This window comes from Culex quinquefasciatus, chromosome 2 (assembly GCF_015732765.1).
Source record: "Culex quinquefasciatus strain JHB chromosome 2, VPISU_Cqui_1.0_pri_paternal, whole genome shotgun sequence".
NCBI lineage: Eukaryota > Metazoa > Arthropoda > Insecta > Diptera > Culicidae > Culex > Culex quinquefasciatus.
The window spans coordinates 197,982,639-198,003,225 of record NC_051862.1 but is presented as its reverse complement, the minus strand read 5'-3'; the positions used below and the strand labels follow the sequence as shown (position 1 = coordinate 198,003,225).

General features: G+C 37.0%; 1 protein-coding gene across 8 annotated transcripts in view; it reads left to right on the top strand.

The window, feature by feature from the left end:
* The window catches only part of LOC6046631 (P protein), a 156,905-nt gene that overhangs the window by 72,684 nt on the left and 63,634 nt on the right, over positions 1–20,587 (top strand). For 4 of the 8 annotated variants that reach the window (XM_038257042.1, XM_038257046.1, XM_038257044.1 and 1 more), the window contains one exon: positions 6,385–6,834. The exons of 1 other annotated variant lie outside the window; for it this stretch is intronic. In XM_038257042.1, coding sequence (XP_038112970.1) covers positions 6,752–6,834 — 83 coding nt within the window. In that variant the 5' untranslated portion in view covers positions 6,385–6,751. The remainder of the gene's footprint in view (positions 1–6,384; positions 6,835–20,587) is intronic. 3 more of the 8 variants (XM_038257041.1, XM_038257039.1, XM_038257040.1) reach the window with 1 other exon arrangement.

Sequence of the window (20,587 nt, the reverse complement as noted above, 5' to 3'; positions counted from 1 at the left end):
ATGTCCAATTCGATGAAACGACATTCGGTAAGTTCGATTCAATCTCCGAATACCTTAAAAGAAGCTATCTCACCGAATAATTTATTCCTGTTAAATAACAAAGATTAAAATCAGGATAAATAACGTTTGTTCGGTGAAATGTCCAATTCGATGAAACGACATTCGGCAAGTTCGATTCAATCCCCGAATACCTTAGAAAAAGCCATTTCACCGAATAATTTATTCCTGTTGAATAACAAAGATTAGAATCAGGATAAGTAACGTTTGTTCGGTGAAATGTCCATTTCTATGTAACGACATTCGGCAAGTTCGATTCAATCTCCGAATATCTTAGAAGAAGCCATTTCACCGAATAATTTATTCCTGTTAAATAACAAAAATTAGAATCAGGATAAGTAACGTTTGTTCGGTGAAATGTCCATTTCGATGAAACGACATTCGGCAAGTTCGATTCAATCTCCGAATACCTTAGAAGAAGCCATTTCACCGAATAATTTATTGCTGTTAAATAACAAAGATTAAAATCAGGATAAGTAACGTTTGTTCGGTGAAATGTCCAATTCGATGAAAAGACATTCGGTAAGTTCGATTCAATCTCCGAATACCTTAGAAGACGCCATTTCTCCGAGTAATTTATTCTTGTTAAATAACAAAGAAAATAATCAGGATAAGTAACGTTTGTTAGGTGAAATGTACAATTCGATGAAACGTCATTCGGTGAGTTCGATTCGATCTCCGAATACCTTAAAAGAAGCCATTTCACCGAAACATTCATTCCTGTTTAATACCACAGATTTGAACCATGATTAGACGTAACAATTGTTCGGTGAAATGTCCATTTCGATGAAACGACATTCAGCAAGTCGTTTCAATCCCCACATACCTTAAAATATCAATCTGAAATTGCAGTAATTGCTGGGGCAATAAATTTAATATTTTCAGATTAGATAATTGGACAACTTTTCCGCCGAAGACCAGAAAGTCGTCCAATTAGATCTAATATGGAATGCCCAACTCCCTTCTGATTCCGAACGAACCACTCATTAGCAGGTCGTTCAGCAGATCCAGCGTTACTCGAATACCCGTTCAAGTGCATCAAGAACACTCGAGAAGGGGAGGCACGTGAAATCCGTGTGACAACACCCTGAACATTATGTCCAATTACGACGCGTGCTAAGGGGATACGTGGGGGGCGGAAGATTTGCTGATTGAGATAACGGGTCATTCGTTTCGAGAAACATTTGCATACCGTGACGAGGTGTCTTAATTTGGATTGATGTTCCACTTTTTGGTGGAACTTCAGTGGAATAAAATCTTATTAGGTTGAAATCCTTTCCAAAGCAGAATTGCTCCAATCTTGGAGATCTTAACTAATATACTATCATTACCACCAAGAATTACATCACCTCGCCTGAATTGTCTTCCCCCAAGGGGGAAATTTCCATCAATTGCACTGTTATCAAACCACTCCTTAAAGCACCTAACCCGCACACACCAGCAAGCCAGTCCAGCCGCGTACACCCACAAATTTAGCAGTGTAGTAGCAGCGACTAGAGCTCAACAGCACCTTAACCAGCGCAATTCCCAGCCAATTGATCACACATATTTGCTTTGATATTTTCGCCAAACCGCGCACGCTCTCGGGCGCGCGAATATATATTCCAGTTCTATTACGCGTTTTCAAACTCAGCTCGACATTCACCAACGGCACAACAAGTATCTCTCAAGCCAGACGTTCCAAACCGGCAGAGTTTTGGAGAGGCCCGGCCAGGCCCCTCGTCGTCGTGTGCATTTTTCAGCGAAGAAGAAACGGCAGAACCAACCAGTCACTCTATATTGAGCGGTGATAGGGTGACCTCAGAATGCGCGACGACTCGTCGGACTCCTACCCATCTACTTGCTGGGCACCCTGGCAAGAACACATTAAAATCATATGTGGAATGGCACGTCTCCCGCGAGCCTAGTTTGTAAATATACGCGATGGACTCTGGTCTGGTCCTGTATAACACGATCTGCTACAAGAGTCGGGCAAACTGATGCTGCCTGGCCTGGCGAACGAGTTTTTTGCTTTCCGAGAGGGCTGCGGTGTTCCGGGTGGTAGAATTTTTGCACACAAATTGAACAATTCACTGGGAAGCTGTTCTTCTTCCAAAATTGCTGCCTTTTCTAAGAACAAAGTGTTCAAATCCCATGGTACGATTTTGAAAAACGTACCATGGCATTTGAACACTTTGTTCGTGGTTCCAATTTTCACGAACGCTTGTTCACGATTTTGGGAACTCTTTTTTCTCTGTGTACAAAAAAAAGGCCGGAGAAAGAATCCACGGGATGGATTGGATATCCGTGAATGCCTTGGGTATCTAAATCCAAAGATCCCGAGCAGACGGAAATAATTTTGGAATAACATTTTTTGATTTTTGACAATATTAGGCCCATAACATTTTATGTTATTTATAACAATATTTGTTATTCGTCGTTATGAATTTTTTGTTATTGGATTGTTATTGTAAAAACAAACTAATAACATTTTGAGTTATTCTTCGAGCAAATCTTTGTTATTATTTTTTGTTATTTTAACAACTAATCCGATCATACCAATAACAGTTGGAGGTATTCTTCCATAACTAATAATGTTATTCCAAAGTTGATTTGGCTTTCAACCAATATCAGATCAATAACAAATTTTGTTATGATAACATAAACTGTTATTGAACTCTTATGCAAAAATGGATTTTGCAAGAATATTCCATAACACTTTTTGTTATTTTAACAGTGTTAGTTATTGAAATGGTATGACTTTTGTTATTACCGTCTGCCCGGGATACCATAAACCGGGCGAATTTAGAAACTAGAATTAATTTGATAGGCTTTTTGATTTATTTCAAATTGGGTCAATTAGACTTAATTCTGGTTTATTTAGTACTCCAAAAGTGTCATTTTTTGTAAACGAAAGTAAGAGTGAATTTGAAAATCTTATAGCTATTTTCACACAACAAGCTTATAAAATATTCGGGTCTGAATTGAACAGGACTCGAAAATATTATAAAACTTATAAGCTTTTCCAACAGAACAATTTGTATAGTAAATGTTTTTATTTATGAATCGTATTTCAAAAATGGTTTAAATTGCATAAGAAACATTTTTTTATGAAAAGTAATTTTTTTATAAATTCCAATCAAAACATATTTGTTAAGTTGAAAATTAATTAGGCTTTTACAAATTTTATGCAAAGTTTATGTCTTGGTTAAGGTCGAGAAAATCGAGACTTTTCATGTCACCGAAACGGCCTACTTTTCTCTACCAAAAATAGCAGAATCGAAAAATAATACTTTTCAGCGCTTGTATCAAAAAGAAATACTTTTCAATATTGTTTTGCTTTGAACGCTGAATTGACATAGGGGAAATATACCCATTTTAATCACTCTAAGCCGTTCGACCAATTATAATCACTTTTGCCTTTTTCCACTATTAAATCAACATTTTCAGATGTATCAACAATAGAGAGCTGCTTGCTCACTTTTATTTGAGCTATTTATTACTTTGGAACAGCCAAAAACACTCTATGAAAGCTGTAATTCATGATCAAAGTGCTGATAGGCCGATAATAGAAATAGGCTGAGAAACGGTTTAGTTCCCCTAGTTTGTTTTTATTCAAATGGTGTTTTTTTAGAACAGCACTAGAAGTTATATGAATCTAATTTCTTGTTTTCTTAACAATCTCATTAAAATCCTAGCTTATAGTTTTTTATACAAAAAGTATCAAAAAGAAGATGTTTTTAGCACGAGTTTGACGTAAATTTATCCAACGAGGTTCACCGAGTTCGATAAACGAGTTCTGAAATCGTTCAATAGATTGATAAAACAAAAATATGCGGAGTAAACTAATGTGCGACAAAATGTAGAAGGACAGAAGGTCGAATGGACAAAAGGTCGAATGCCAAAAGGTCGAATGCAAAAAAGATCGAATGCCAAAAGGTCGAAAGACATCAGGTCGAATTGACAAAAGGTCGAAAGTGAACAAAATTCAAATGAACAAAAGGGCAAAGGTGAAAAAATGAAAGAAATAGTAATAATTATAAACTCCTAAAATATTCTTGAAAAACAATATTTGCTTGAAAACAAATTCGATGTTATTGTGTAAGATTATCTATCCTTTACGCAATGTTTTTTTATTCAAGTAATCAGAATAACATCCAATAATTTATTTTAAAAGTTTTCTATTCTCTAAAAAAATGTTAGTTTATATATGTTGTAATAATATTGTGACTTATCTTATTCTTCATTCTGTCGTATTGTTTTGTGATTTTTTTCATTCTTTTACAAATTAGCGATTCTTTTTAAAAATGCTTCTTTCAAAATATTGTGTATGTTTTTGTTTTATTTAAAAAAATGGTTGGAATATTTAAGTTACTTTTCCATTATTTCTATTATAAACAGTTCCAAAAAATGAAAAAAAAATCATGCTTCTTAAATATTGTTGGAAGTTTTCTATCCTTCATCAGATTAGATCTTTAGAAAAAATGACCTCAAAATATAGCTGTATATACAAAAATTTCGATCGTAATCATATATATTTTGAAATGAGACTACTTTTTTTATTATTTTTTATAATTAGGCTGTTGCAAATATTTTTTGAAGTTTATTCAATTCAATTCAATTCAATTAGTTTTTATTAGTAAATAATCAATTCGCAATTTCGTAATTCTTATAACCTAATAGAGTTTTGGAGTTCCTTTCAACTATGATTTGAACTATAATTCATTTTGATGTAATTGGATATTCTAACAATGGATTTGGCAAGAGAAGGAAAAATTAAAAAAAAAAACCTTCTAGATTTTTTGAAGTTTATGTACCTCGACACTGGACGAAATCTAGAGGGGGGGGGGGGGCAAAAAAATATAAATATTTAAATTGCATGCTTGTTGAGGCCATTGGGATGAAAAAGTGTTTTATGAAGCATTTTTCGCAAGTCCAGCTGTTTTCCTTTTTTTTTCTTTTTTTTTTCAAACATGTTAAATAGGACATGTCAAATTGGTTTTAGTTGACTAAACTTCATTTTCCATAAAAATACCTAAATTTTTTGAAATCAAAATTTTGTGCACCCTTTTTGTGCCAACTTTGAAGGGGGAGGAGGGATATAAACTTTGAAAAATATTTGCGACAGCCTTATTGATTATTTGGCAAACAAATCTATTTGTTTATTACATGTTATGAATTATGGCCTCACTGGAAAATTGGGGCAAGTCCAACATAAAAAATATAAAAAAAGATTATCGTTGAGTTAATTTCTCTTGCAGGACCATTCCTAATTAGATAGTTATTATTTCAGTCTACTGCTTTAGATCAGGTAGGTCCAGGATAATCAGGATGGCTGCTTTTGTTCACACCAAACACTAAAAAGGATTCGTTTTGCCTCTTAATTTTATTACCTTGAAACACGTAGTGGGTAGTGGATTGCACAGGTACCTTAACGTCTACTGTAATGTATTATTGAAAATGCAATTCCATACGAAAACAGCACGGTACAAAAAAAGTGCTCAGAATGGGCTCAGATTGGTTTAGGCTTTCCTTGGCTGACATAATTTAAAATTAACCCGTTTTCTGATGGATCATCGGGTAATTTTTCTGGGCTCTCTTACACACACGTTGAACTTTTTATATATTTAATAAAATAGAGCTACTGAAAAAACGGTCCTCAATGATACAGTGCTACTGTCACTGTATCATTGAGGAAAAAATAGCAAAAATTATTGAAAAAAATAAATTTTAAATTAAAATACTTTTCCAATTGTTTCACAAAACCTCCACCATCCGGCACACCGTGCAGCAACATCGCACCGCAGGAACTTAAACAAAGTGCTCCGAAGAGCGAGGGCGCGCAATTTGCAAACCTCGCCGGGACGACGGAGTTTAGTTCAGTCCAGTGCAGCACAGCCGTCTCAAAACAAGCTCAAGAGCCAATCAACCGCCCGGCAAACGTTTCGCTGGTGGTATCGTTGGAGTCTTGAACAACGGTTCTTCGCCCCAGGATCATCATCCTCTCTCGCGGTAGAAATCCCTCTCGCTCTCTGTTGGTGACCAGCTGATGATTTAAAGAATTTGGGAGTTGGCTCGGGCAGAAATTTGCAAGTCAGCTTCTGCAGAACTCCGCTGGAAAGTTACCGGCTTGAGGCCTAAAGTTGCTGTGCAGACTCTCGCGATATTCACCAGTGCTTAATTTGGTCGTGATCACTTTGAGAAATTGTTACAGTTAGCAACTCTGCGCCACGTAGTTGCACCAAATATGCTAGTTTTAGTTTAAGCCTTGTTCTGCAATGCTTTATAAGAATGTGATACAAAGTCTGTAGTGTAATTTGTGGTATGTTTCTCATTACTTTGTTTTAGTGAATGAAAGTCTATAGAGTGCAAAAAGTTACGCAACAAAAGCTCAGCTATGACAGTAGCGAATCAATAGTGTGAAAACCAATTATTGGAAGAAATTACAACAAAAAAAAGTACAAAGCAACGATCACAATCACTCAAAACCTCCTCAAACGAAACAAAATCCTCAACATAAAACCAACTGTTTCTCCCAAATGTTCAACGTGAATCGTCGGTTTCATGAAATTGTACAATCGAACCAATCCTGAATCGTCCCAACAATCAACCAACAACTTCACCACCAACGTCGTCCGGCCGGGCAGAAGCGCTCCGGAAGATCTGTCCCCACTCGCGCTGTAAGATCGGTACCCACTGCGGTGGCTCGCTGGAGATGAAAGTCAAGGCGACCGGCAAGCGGATTTTGCGACGCCGGAAAAGCAGCAAGAAAAGCCTGGAGCATTTCCCCACGCCAAAGTGAGTTTGATTTTTTTTATTTTGATTAGCCCTGATTTAGCGTGTAAATATGCGGTGATTTCTTCTTCTCGTCATGACGATCGGCTGTAGGGCGATGAGATGTATGTTGGTCAACCTATTTGAAATTATTTGAACAGGATTTTTTTTTCCTAATAGTAAAACAAAGTACACTTTGCTACCCTAGCTGCTGCCAAATGAGCCGTTAAATGCAATTAGCATTAGAGTGCTAAACATTCTTGTAATGAAGCATATACGATTAGTGTAAAATGCACGTTGGATTGTAAATAAGATGCACAGTTAATTTATACTGGGGGATTTATGATATTACACTTGGCGATTTATTGAATCAATTTTGTGTTCAAGGTGAAACAAGAGCTAATGGATTGATTACATCAGATGATTAAAATGATAAATTTTATTTTTATTATTGTTGAATTTTTGCTTTTTAATTACCAGTTTGGTTGAAAATCTGGCATTGAATTGATTTCAATTTTAAATGAAGTCACCATTTTTTAGTTTTAGGCCAGCACAAATTTTACTCAAAGTTTTTGTCACTCTAGAGGTAGAGGTAGAGTGACAAAAACTTTGAGTAAAATTTGTGCTGGCCTAAAACTAAAATAATGGTGACCTCATTTAAAATTGTAATAAATTCAATGCCAGATTTTCAACCAAACTGGTAAACGTGGTTCCCCGAGAAAAAAAAATGTCTTAACTAATGATTCAAAATTTCTTCATTTGAGATCAGAGTTTTAAGTACAAATTTTCATCCAAATTAGAAAATGCTTATTTAAATATTGCGGAATAATTTGCAAAAATCTGGATTTTAGTTTAATTGAACAATTGTAGATGTTTTCAATCAAAACTTCAATTTTCAATAAAAACTTGTTTTGTTTTACCATTGATTTTTTAGAAAAAAAATGGAATGAGGTACAGACAAAAAAATCAAAATAAATTTATGCTGACCGTTATAATTTTAAAATCACTGATTCATTCATTTGGCTTTGTTCCACTTATTTGAAAAAATATGATGTTTTGAGATTATTGAGATAAAGATCGGAATCAGAACTGGGGGTTAAACCAAATCCCTAAAACCATACCAGCTATTCCTTACTAACCTCATAATTAGGCTTAGTGATTTTTCACGCAAATTTCGAGAAACTTGAAAAATGTTAAAATAACTCTGAAAATCCTATGTTTAAATCACACAAACTACTTTTTATGCTTCATTATATATTATTCTTCAATACCGTCAGTGGGGGTGACATTGGGTCTGGGGGGTGAGATTGGGTCAAAGTGATTTTTTACGGATTTTACCATTTCTCAGGTTCTTCAATTTTGGCAGCTGTCTAAAGTTAGGGTACGTTTTTGGCCAAAATTGACCACTCAAAAATCATTTTTCTAATATTTTTGTTAGAATTGCTCGAAAACTACCCAAATGTTTGAATATCTCCACTTCAAACATTGTAGCATGTCAATACGATTTCCTCGAACAAGAAACACTGTTGGATGACTTGTTTTTACCAGCATCATTTTAGTTTCATTTGACCCAATGTCACCCCCTCAAATTTTCAAACTATTGGCATTTAAGGTAGTGTTCATCAAAATCCACCATATTTTGGGAAAATGTTAGTAAACTATCTAAGAGCAAATCTACGTTGAAAGATTTTCGATGTTATTTAAATTGTTTTTGTTATTAAGAAATCACGAGAGGTGTATCGTTTTTTGACCCATAGTCACCCCCACTGACGGTAAACTAATAAAATCTTCACTAAATTTGAATGCGACACAAAAACCAATTCTCCTAATTTTCAAAAAATATCCTTCGGAAACGACTTTCTATATATTTTGAAACAAAATGTAGGGCACGCCTATTTTCATTTAGTGAACTGCTCTTTCAATATTTAACTAAGACGGCTAACACGTTTTCGCAAATTTGCTTCAAAGCAAGATTTAACAATCTTGTGCAGTCAAAATGAGTAAAATAAATTGAATTTTCTGCGACATTTAGCCTATTAAATATATTTTTCACGGGTTTTAGCACACTTTTCAAAAACTAAATTAAAAATCAATTTACAAAAATAATTTAGTTTTTAACAAAATCGAAATTTTTATTCTAAATGCAAAAAGAAAACAAAAGTTGTAATAATTTTTAACTTTCACGGGAATCACTCACCCAAATTAACAAATATCGTTAAAGTTAAACAGGTTAAAAAATTGATATGTTTTTAAAATGTGATTCCAAAGATAAAAAAATACTCTTCATTTTAGTTTGAATAAAACAAAGCTTGATTCTTTTAGTTTCTTTCAAAACTATACCTTTCAAATTAAATAGCAGCAAAATTTGTAATACAGCGAATAAAAATATTATTAAATTTAGTCAATTTCTAAAAAACAACAAATTCTGAACATTTCTTTAATTGTTTATATATATTCTAGCTATTTAATTGAAAACAAATAAAATTTGAGTAATTTTTTTTGGGTGAAATATTTAATAAGTTGTTATTTAAAAATATGATTTGAGAAAATTGATTAATTTCACGAATTTCACGCCAGTCACTATATAAGTCATTAAACCAGGGTATTCACTCGCTTAATTCTACAGTAGTTCATAAGATTAATTTTAATCCTTTCTGAGTTTGATAAATTATTTTAAGAAAAATCGTTACATTTTCACACAAACTTAAAATTTCACGGGATTTCGCGGGAAAAGCCAAATTTCGCGGATTTCACGCTGTCCGCGAAATCGGGAAATTTCACTAACAATACTCATATCTCATAGTATCTTTATTGTAAGTCAACGATAGAAAAACAGATTTGGGTAATTCTCTGTCAACTCCTCTTCGATTTGCGTGATACTTTGTCCTAAGGGGTAATTTTTGTCCCCGATCACAAATTTGCCTTCCATTTTTCGATATCTCGTGACGGAGGGGCGGTACGACCACTTCTATTTAACAACATTCTAAGAAGACGGGTTTTTCAATAATTTGCAGCCTGAAATGGTGATGATTTGGAAATTTGGTGTCAAAACGCCAAAAACGGAAAAATGCAAAATAACTCCTAAAATTATGCCATTTTTTGTTACTCAACTGAAAAATTTGGCACAAATTTCTATGAGAAAATTTAATGTACTGCAATCTGCAATCATTTTTTTTTTATTTCGAACTATATTTTTATTTAAAAAATACCGTTTTTTCTGGCTTTAGCAGGGTTATTTTTAGAGCGTAACAAAACTGTAGGGCAGACAATTGTAAAAAAAAAGATGTACAAACGAGTTTTCGCGATTTTACGAAAAAAATGAGCTTTATCAAATTTAAAAAGGAATTTGTTGTTTTAAACAACTTTTCCGATTATCCGATGAATCACTGCAGTCTCTTTATGCAAATGCTCCAAGTTGTAGGCGGGAATCGCATCCCACCCTTATCTTAGCGTGACATTTGCAACCGTGACTCACCCCCGCCCCGGCCGTTGGAGCTCCATATCGGAAGTTGAAACGTGCCGCAAAGGTAGCGCAGCGGCCATCATGCTCAACGGCGATGACACCCCGGGTCGGTCCAAGTTTTTCCTGGTTGTAGAAAAAAAAACACGATAACCAGACACAATGCTGCTTTTGAGATCGTCGCAAGTACGCGACGGTCAACGAATTGGTCAAGTGAACAACGGGAATGCAGTTTTCACCTGGTATGCAACGAGGTCACGAAGTGTTTGCATTGTTCTGCCCCTATGGTCAATTGACGCAAGACCGGCAGGTATGCAAATATCCGTGGCAAGTGGGACTACTCTCGCGTGTCCGCCGATATGATCTGTGTGGCTGTGCGGAATTCTTGGCCGGTTGGTGAGTAAGCAGACCGCTTAGCTCCACCATTGTAATCGCAAATTTAATTAAAATTATTAATCAAACTCTCGTTACGAGTGTAGCGTAGGGTTGTCTTCGTGTTCAATATCTGGAAGGTCACGTCAACCTGACTTCATTTCCTCAATCCAAACGTACGACATCCCTAACGGTTGGACCAGTTCTTGACCAGATTGTAGCGGATCGCACTAAACTGTTTGGGTTCCTCAATCGCCGTCGATTGTGTATGCCTGACACAAATTTACACAGGAATTACAATAAACTGTTCCACACGCTGACTGCCGGCTGCCGGGTCTTGATATCGGATGACTAAAGCGGAGAATGATCAATTGCCAATATGATTATCTAATTTATGCAAAAATTAACGACTAGAAATGCACACAAGTGCTGACTTGCGACGGCAGGTCTGTGTTGATCCAGTGATTTATACAGGCCAGATCCAGTCTGGCCGGCCTGTAACAGGTACGCTAATAGAAGGTACAGCCAGAAATTTGCATGTTCTGGAATTACAAAGAGTGTAGGTCGGCCAAGTCGGTCTTCCCTGAGTGGATGGATGCACGCCACGCTACGGAGCGCGACTTCAACAAGGAAGCTTGCTTTTCCCTTTTTCAGGGACTCGCGGCACGTTTCTAACAGACAAAGGTGATTCATTCAAGCGTTGTTGGAGGCAATCCAAATGGCGTCGGGTGCAGTTTACAAGATTACAAGTAATGGGTTTTCTATCAGGATGGCACACGAAGGACTCGAAGGAGCTGGCATGAAGTGGATTTGGGCACGCGATTCTGGAGTAACAAGTTGGTATTGTTCGGTTGTTTGAAGGGGCAAACTGTTGAAGAAAGTTTCCCACGTGGTTCAATTGCGGTTTATTTAGATTGCAATCATGTTTACGGGAAGCTTAACTGGTAGCAAATCTCCACGAGTTGTAGTTATTGGCATGGAATTCGGAATCACACCAGTCGTATTTCAATCCCAACTTGAATGTCCAGAAACGTCCACGAAACTCCGCGTGCAATGACGGTGCCATAAACATTCACGATTTAGCATTGCCAACTTTTTCCTGATGCATGCAAATCATCGCGGTCGACCGTGACACTGATTCCGGTGCGCATGAAGGGAACCGGTAGCCAAATGTGGCCACATCAGGCCCACTAATAACCGCTCATAAATATTCGCGCTCGATTCAGAACAAAACAGTGAAGAATAAATGATGAGCATGCTGGCTGGCGTGTAATTCATACGCAAAACCTACGATCTATTAGAAGCTGACCATTTTCTGCAAAAGCCATCCCCCGCGCAGCAGGGTGTCCACACTAATTGACGATTGCCTCCGCGTGGCGACCCCCGGCCCAAGGAGATCGTGTGGACGTGCGTAGGCAAAAAAAAAGGTGCCCTCCGACGAAGACGTCGCCGATTAAGTGATTACGGGCCATTTCTCAGCGATTAATGCTGTTTTTCTGCATTCCAAGCGCGCGTGCGCTTGTGTAGATGAGGACACCCTGGTGCAAAGTGTGTCAATTGCGCGCCACTAGATGTCAGGGTGTGGAGGACCTTTTGCAAAAACAGTGTCTGCACTCTTCAATGATTGGACAAGGATCTCTTCGCGGGAGAAGACACGCCAAGATTGACAAATCTTGATTGAATATCTTCTGAGAACCCGTGAATTGAAATTTATCTCACTCTAAACAAATATTATTTTGATTAACGGCCACTTGATGGGAAGATATGATCGGTCGCGGAACTTCACAGGCAACTCTGAGACAAAGTCACAATTAAAACTAATTTATCGCGCCATAAACCTGTCACGCGGAGTGACACTAATGGCGTACTTTTCACTAGTCTATAGCCAGCGACACTTTCATAGTTCTGCTCTGGACGTCTTGGAAGATCTGAGCGAAGAATATACTCCGCGCGAGGCAGCTCCGATCAAATTCAATCAATTAGCCGAGTGATATGAGGCATCATCGATGGAAACAAACTCCCTGGCGAAGATCGTCGTCAACGTCGTCGAGTCGAGTCAATGGCATTGCATGTTTTTCAATTAACATACACCACACACAGTTCATAACTTTATCGGGCCAATTGATATGGGTTGTGGGCCTCGTCCAAGATATGGTGGTCGGTTGGTCGACGATCAATTGGTTTATATGTCTCAATTTGCTTTCGCTGATCAAAGCGAGGACAACCGAATTGTTTACATTCTTGATCCCGCTTTCTTGCGGCTTGTTCAGAGATACATAGGGGTGCAATATCTACCACATTTCAAATCGACACTGCTGTTAAGAGATTTGACCCTTTCTTTGGTGTGAAACTCTTTTCAAAAATTTGTGTCCGTGTGTAGGAAGAGAAACAGGTCAACTGAGTACACTTTTGGACTCGACCTTCACCGATTTGGACCAAACTTGTAGGGAACGTTCATCTAACGATAGTTGTCAGAAATCCCAAGTTTGGAGCTGTTTGGACCATCCCTCTATTTTTGGCACCGCCCTCTTTTTTGACGACTTTCTATAAAACTTTTTTTCTTATATAACTTTGCAACTATTTGAGCGAAAGACTTTCTACATATTGCACATTATAGAAAATTGTCCAAGGAATTTGATAAAACATAACCTTCAATGCCTCCTGATATTATATTTTAATGCTTTAAGTTTAAAAATTCACTTTTGACCAATTTCTTATATTTTTTTTTTTACTTAATCACCATTGTGTTCCCCGAACAATTTTACATAACAATCAATGTAAACCTCAAACTAAAATGAACTATTGTTGAGAAACAGCGATTTTCCTGAAAAAAGTTCGATTTTGCGCAGCGTTCGATCGAAATAAGTTTCCCACATTAAAAGCCGAATTATGCGGGATTCCACCCTTTTTGTTGAAAAGTACACCATGTACTTCCGAGTGCTGCGCAAATTCAAACTTGTTTCAGTAGAATCGCTGTTTCTCGTCAATAGTTCATTTTAGCTTGAGGTTTACATTGATTATGAATGGTGATTAAATAGAAAAATAAAAATATAAAGAATTGGTCAAAGGTGAATTTTTAATCTTAAAATGTTAAAATAATGCAAAAACAAGTTTGACATTATTTTTTAATGCAAAATTGAATTTGCAATTGAAAAATACTTTACAGATTTTTTGATAAAGGGCTCCGTTTTCAAGATATAGCCACCAAAAGTTTGATTTTAGCAAAATATTTGCAGTTTTTCAATTTTTAAAAATAATGACCTTGAATGACCATTTCCAAAAATATTTTTTTGAAAAGTTCAGCAAATTTGCTATAAAATTGTCTAAGAAACATTGAAGATTGGACCTCGAGTTGCTGAGATAGAGCCGCTTTAAGAAAAAGAAACACTAAAATTGAAGTTTTCTAAATCTCACCAAAGCAACCCAATTATTTTCTTATGACGATATTTCAGCAACTAATGGTCCGATTTTCAATGTTAAAACATGAAACATTCGTGAAATTTTCCGATATTTTGGAAAAAAATATTTTGAAAATTTTGAAATTAAGACTAGCATTTTAAATGGGCGTAATATTCAACGTTTGGCCCTTTTAAAATGTTAGTCTTGATTTAAAAAATTTCAAAATATTTTTTTCGAAAAGATCGGGAAACTTCACGAATGTTTCATGTATCAACATTGAAAATCGGACAATTAGTTGCTGAGATATCGCCATTAGAAAATGGTGGAATGTTTTGGTAAGTTTTAGAAAACTTCAATTTTCGTGTTTCTTTTTCTTAAAGCGGCTCTATCTCAGCAACCCGAGGTCCAATCTTCAATGTCTCTTAGACAATTTTATAGCAAATTTTCTGAACTTTTAAAAAAAATATTTTTGGAAATGGTCACTCATGGTGACTATTTTTAAAAATTGAAAAACTGCAAATATTTCGCTAAAATCAAACTTTCGGTGGCTATATCTTGAAAACGGAGCCCTTTATCAAAAAATCTGTAAAGCACTTTTCGATTGCAAATTCAATTTTGCATTGAAAAATAATGTCAAACTTGTTTTTGCATGAAACTTCGATTTTTTTCCAAAAATCATTATTTTTTCAAATATTCATAACTCGGCGGCAGATTGTTTGACCATGTTTCTCTATTGCTCAAAAGTTGCGGATTTTTGTCCCCTAAAACATATCAAAAAATCTCGAAAATCAAAAAATATGTATTTTAGGAAATTGAGTTTTAGTGAAAAAAAATGTTGATTAAAAAATCTGCTATTTTTTCCGTGTACCTATTTTTTTCTCAAAAGTCCTCAATAATACCTACAACTTTGCCCAAGACACCAAATTGATCAGAAAATTCAGTCAAAAGTTACAGCAGTTTGATTATTTACGTACCATTTTTGAATGGACAGCTGCCATAATTGTATGAAAACTTGTATGGGTGAACCAATGACGCAAAATAGCTTATTTGGTCATAGGGAAGGCCCTCACAAAGTTTGAGCCAAATCAAAAAATACAAATAAAATCCATTTCCGGTTTTGGTAGAGAATTGCTCAACTGCTGCATATCTCTAGAATAAAATTGCTGAAAATATCGACTCCAACTAATAAGCCGAATTCTATTGCTCAACGATTGTTAACTACAAGGCTGAAAGTCAGAGTTGGATTCGGTTCTAGGGTTTTCTGAGAAGTAGGAATAACCCCAATTCCGGACTCTTAAAAATATTAAAAAGATCTGACTCCGACTGCATCCGTAACTGGCAAAAATTGCTGTTAAAAACAAGCCAATTCGGTTCCGGCAACGACTACAACTCCATCTTCGGCATATAAGGATACGGTGAATCCAGACTGGTGGCAAGCTTGTCAAAAAGTTAACCTCGCTTTTGACAGTCCACATAGGGTGAACGCTCCATATACTGGTTGCACAAAATAGGGTATACAGGCCATTTATGAGTCAATTCGAAAATAAGTTTATTTAATATTTAGGTTTATAATTTGAAGTGTTATTTATTGTCTAGTTATTTTTTTTGTTATGACCGAGCCATGCGGCAACGCTTCCTCCTCGTAAATGGGAGTTCAGGACCCGGTGCGGACCAACATAGCAGTTTATCGTTTCCCTTCTGGATTCGATTTCTAAGTAAAGGAAAAGTAGTTTATCGTCACAAGCTGGACATTATCTTCTTGGAATATTGACATTTAATACTACAATATGTTTATGAGTTAGCATTAAAAAATGTTTACTATTGACTTCGTCCTCAAAAGACTGGAGAATATTTTATTTTTTCTAGTTATTGATTTTTTGACAAAACATATTCAGAATTATTCATCAAAAACAAAACTTAAAATAATTTTTCACAAAAAAAACTTTTTTTCAATTGCACATTTGCCGGCTCTTTTACCCTATATTAAGCGTCAGAGGGGTAAAGCGACCAAATAGCGGGGTCCACGGTCCAACCAATGTGAGTATCGCGGCCCATACCTACATACAAATTGACAATCTTGCCATCAGGCTGGGTGAATCCGACTCTAACTCCGAGTCATCGAAAAGCTGCCACTGTTCTATGTTTGAGATCCATAACTTCCCACTAAACCATCCACGTATCGTCGCCGTCGTGCTAACTTGTCGTACGTGCATCTTGAGCCAAATTAAGTTAGGACGCCATTTTGTGCAGCTCACAATGTTTCACCTTTGGAACTTCACAGATCCCCAAAATTCGATTTCAATCCTGAGATATTCAACGAAATCCGAAAAAACTCCGTGCATTTTTGTCACTTTACATACGAAAGTAGGTTCAATCTTGTCGTGCTATATTGTCACTCCTTGAAATTGATGTAAGTGCGACAACTGGCCAAAGTTATTTCAGGTTAGAACGCGTTTGACGCACGTACAAGTTAGGCTACCGTAAACATTTGTAATTATAACTTGGGACTCCAGCAACCAACTTAAACCAAACTTCGGGACAATGCACATAATGGTCAGCCAAACAAAACGTATTTGTTATTGTTTACATTGCGTGCTCTCGTTTTTGTTTATTCAAGGACAAACATTAAAACGCGTTTTTCTCGGAACGTCGAAACGGCGGGTACGACAAGATAGCACAACGACATCAATATTAAACAATGAACCACAACCCGGCCCAGCTTAATCGTCACAGTCTCACCACACCAGAACTTCCGAGAAACCGCACGCCGAACTTTGACCCGATGGGAAATTGATACTTGGCGCTTAGTGCTCCTCCCTCGTGGTTGCGCGGTTGATCCGCCACGCCACAAATGTCCCACTCGCGCATTCTGCAACATTTGGGCGGTAGGCAATTTAGAAATCACCCAAGCCACTTGAGCAGCTTTGCTCAGCGAGACATCACCGATCGTCGCAGAAACAACACGTGGCTGACCTTACGGTTTAAATGAATAAAGCTCAATTTATGTAGCACTCGTTTGTTAATCTTAGACGATTGTTTTTATTTTTGAGCTCTCGCTGCTGGTAGGACTAAGGTTAGTTGCGGAGACGTTTTTTTCTTATGTGGGTCAGCTTGCGTTGTTTTGTGCGTTGATCAATGGAATTTCTGGTGGGATGGGACACGCATATTTCTACAGCAATTGATCTTTGGGTGAACTATGTGAAGCCATTATGGTTGGTGTTGGAATGAATTGTATGGTTACAAAATTAATTTAGGCTGCCATTAAACCACTGTTTATGGTTTCATCAAAAACCTATAAATTTCAATTTATGAGCAAATCTACCTCCATAGAAGATTCCGTAAAGTTCTGCGCAATACGCATCAAACTTTGTAGCAGTGCTGTCTTCCAGCGGAGTGATGTTCCATTAATTCATAAAACTTTGTCCGACAAGCACTTTCCCTCCGTTTTAATTTACAGCCACGTGTGCCCCCAACCAGGCAGTGACAATCCAGAAGGTTGACACCAATCTACAGTCTAGCAACCTTGAAAAAGTTGGTCTTCTGAGTTGACCCACATTCTTTCCGTGTACCTCCCTGACCATTGCATGCTGACATGCAGAGTGTTGCCCGTTTGGGTCCACAATTCAAATACGATTGCAAGTACCCCCGGTTATTATTATGAAAGCGCAGACGTTTCTTCCTTCCGCTATCCGCGAGATATCGATCAAACATCAACTTTGCACTCCCGGCCGGACATGCTTGGGAGAGGTGGGAGATATCGGTAGCAGACGTCATGTAGGCACACCGAGTTTGTAATTCTAGCCTTTCCGTTTCCGGTGTTTGTTGTGCCGGGGAGCAGGTTATGCGCTAAACGAGTTACAGCCAATTAGTGTGTAATTGCTGGATTAAAACTGTTTCGAAGTGTGCACCCAAATGGAAGAGTGTTGTCAATCTGTACAATCAGTACAACACTTTACTGTGTACTTACTAAAGAGAATTTTTCAGATAGTGTCATGGAAATAAACCCAGTTTTTGTTTTCAAAATCCCTGTACGTTTTCCAAGGACGACTTAAATTGGATATCAAGCAAATCTCCTGAAGGATATTCATTTCATTCGATTCCTCGAAAGCTTCATCAAACGCTTCGTTCGAATACACATTCGCAAAACTCACAAACAAACGTGTGTGCCACGCTAAATGGTTGTCAATTTCCACGCTCCCAACAGGGGGTGAACGCTCAAACAGCGAGATGGAATTCGAACTCACCGGACCAGAACCTAGAGTACGTACAGAAATCGGCACGTGCCATTCTGGTGCTGGAGACATCCCTCTGCCGCTTTGACTGTCATCTTTCTTCATTGGAAGCTCCATGAGCTAAAAACGTGTGTCAGCCATTTCTACTGTGAATTCACGAGAATTTTGGACTGGGAAAATGTCCCGTACATTCCAGCCTCCAAACGGTCCAATACAAAAATCAAAAGGAAGATATCAAACATTTCGACGTGACCTTCACCGGCGCAGGGGGGGGGGGGGGGCACCGACATGGGAACGTTGAAAAGTCACACCGGAGGTCACCCAGAGATCACACGCATCCCCCCTATGGCGAATGAAAATCAGGTGCCCTTTTTTACCACGGAAGAGGATATTTAGCCGGAAAAAGAGGGCCACTTTTTTTTCTCTCTGCAGGTTAGTCCTCATGAATTTTTCAAACAAACTCGTACACCCACTCTCGCACCCACTTTTTGCGGCCAATTTCCGACCAACCCGAATGCTCACTTTCGCGGGAAAAGGTCGATTTTTGATGACCTTCCCAATCGACTAGACGGGCAATTTAATTCGAGCCGATGGGGGGAGATACCTGAATTTTGCTTGGTTTGAAACGTTAACATGAAAGTAATGAGATAAACTGATTTCAAGCCAATATCGTTAACCGGAAATTTCTCTCTTTTCTAACGTCTAAGGTTAGCTCTACCAGTGAAATGGCCTAATTAAACCGCTTCAACAGTGCTATCAATTCAGTGAATCGATAGTCAATAATACTTTGATCTTTTGAATGCTTTTTTGAAGTGGTTGCTATTTTTAGCGACCATCGGTTACTAACCCTGATCTGCTCGAAGTAAACATAATTGTAAATAAATGTTCAACCCTGCTTTGGAAAAATATTAATAACCAATCCTAAAAAAAAATACAATTTAAACATTTTTATCTATTTTAGACGAAAATCAGGTTACATTTATTAAAATATTTTCAGATAATTTTAACGAATACAAACTCCTTTGCTACAATTAGTAGTAAAACCTGTCTCACGAACAGAAAGATCAGGTATCAAATCTCAGTCGGTAACACATTTCATTCTGTAAACGTTTAAAATTAAAACGTTAATTAATCCACCCTTAGGTGGTTGGCGCCTTCCTCACATTTAAGGGTGCTATCCAAAATGCAAAAAATGCGTAAATAACACTTAAGTGCTTATAACTTTTGATAGAATTGTCAGATCTTCAATGTCTTGGACGCGTTAGAAAGGTATTTTAAATACCTTTCTGAAAATGTATAGCATGACGGGTTTTCTTACAAAAACCACCCTTTTTACAATCTTCCGGACTTTTGTTAAAATCGTTTTTTTAGCATAACTTTTGAAGTACTAAACTAAACTGCATAATTTTCAATAGCGACTTATGGGACCCCCAGACGGATCGAATGACGCCAAAACGGACAAAATCGGTTCAGCCAATGTCGAGATAATCGAGTGACAATTTTTTGATCAACATCCCACCACACACACAGACATTTGCTCAGAATTTGATTCTGAGTCGATAGGTATACATGACGGTGGGTCTAGGAGGTCTAATTGAGAAGTTCATTTTTCGAGTGATTTTATAGCCTTTCCTCAGTAACGTGAGGAAGGCAAAAATACCAAAATATTTCCTTGCGTTTTGTTTTATTTTTAGGCTGTTTTTTAAGTCTTGCTAAAATCAGATAAATCATCCGTTGCAAAATACAGATTCTCACACAATTCTAATTTAATTGGAATTTCTGATCAGCAAAGTTGTGGGAGTGGATAAGAAGAATTCGATATCAATTTGTCTATTAATGGTGTTACTTTTAACACAGTCAACAATATTTAAAAAGTTTAAAAAAGTTATAAGTAATAATCATTTTTATTAAAATTTTGAACACAAAAAAAATCTAAAATAACACTGTTCAACAAATACCATCTAAAAATATATGCTTGGATATGTAACAGAGTACAAAATATATAATAGAAAACATTTGAGTTATGTTACAATTCTCTCAAACATCAGATAGAAAATTGAAAAAGAGTGCTTCTTTTTGAAGTAAGTTTTCTTAAAAATTACGGGCGGTATAACCCGTTCCATTTTTGAACATTCGAAAAAATAAGTGTTTTTCAATGATTTGCAGCCTGACCTGGTGATGGTTTAGAAATTTGATATCTAAAGAATGGGTTTATGATCGTCTGATCTATTGAAGACCATGGAAAAAGGTCTATGTTACCCCAATTGCCCTCCAATCGTTTTTTTATTAACCCTCTACACTCTTACCCCGTCTT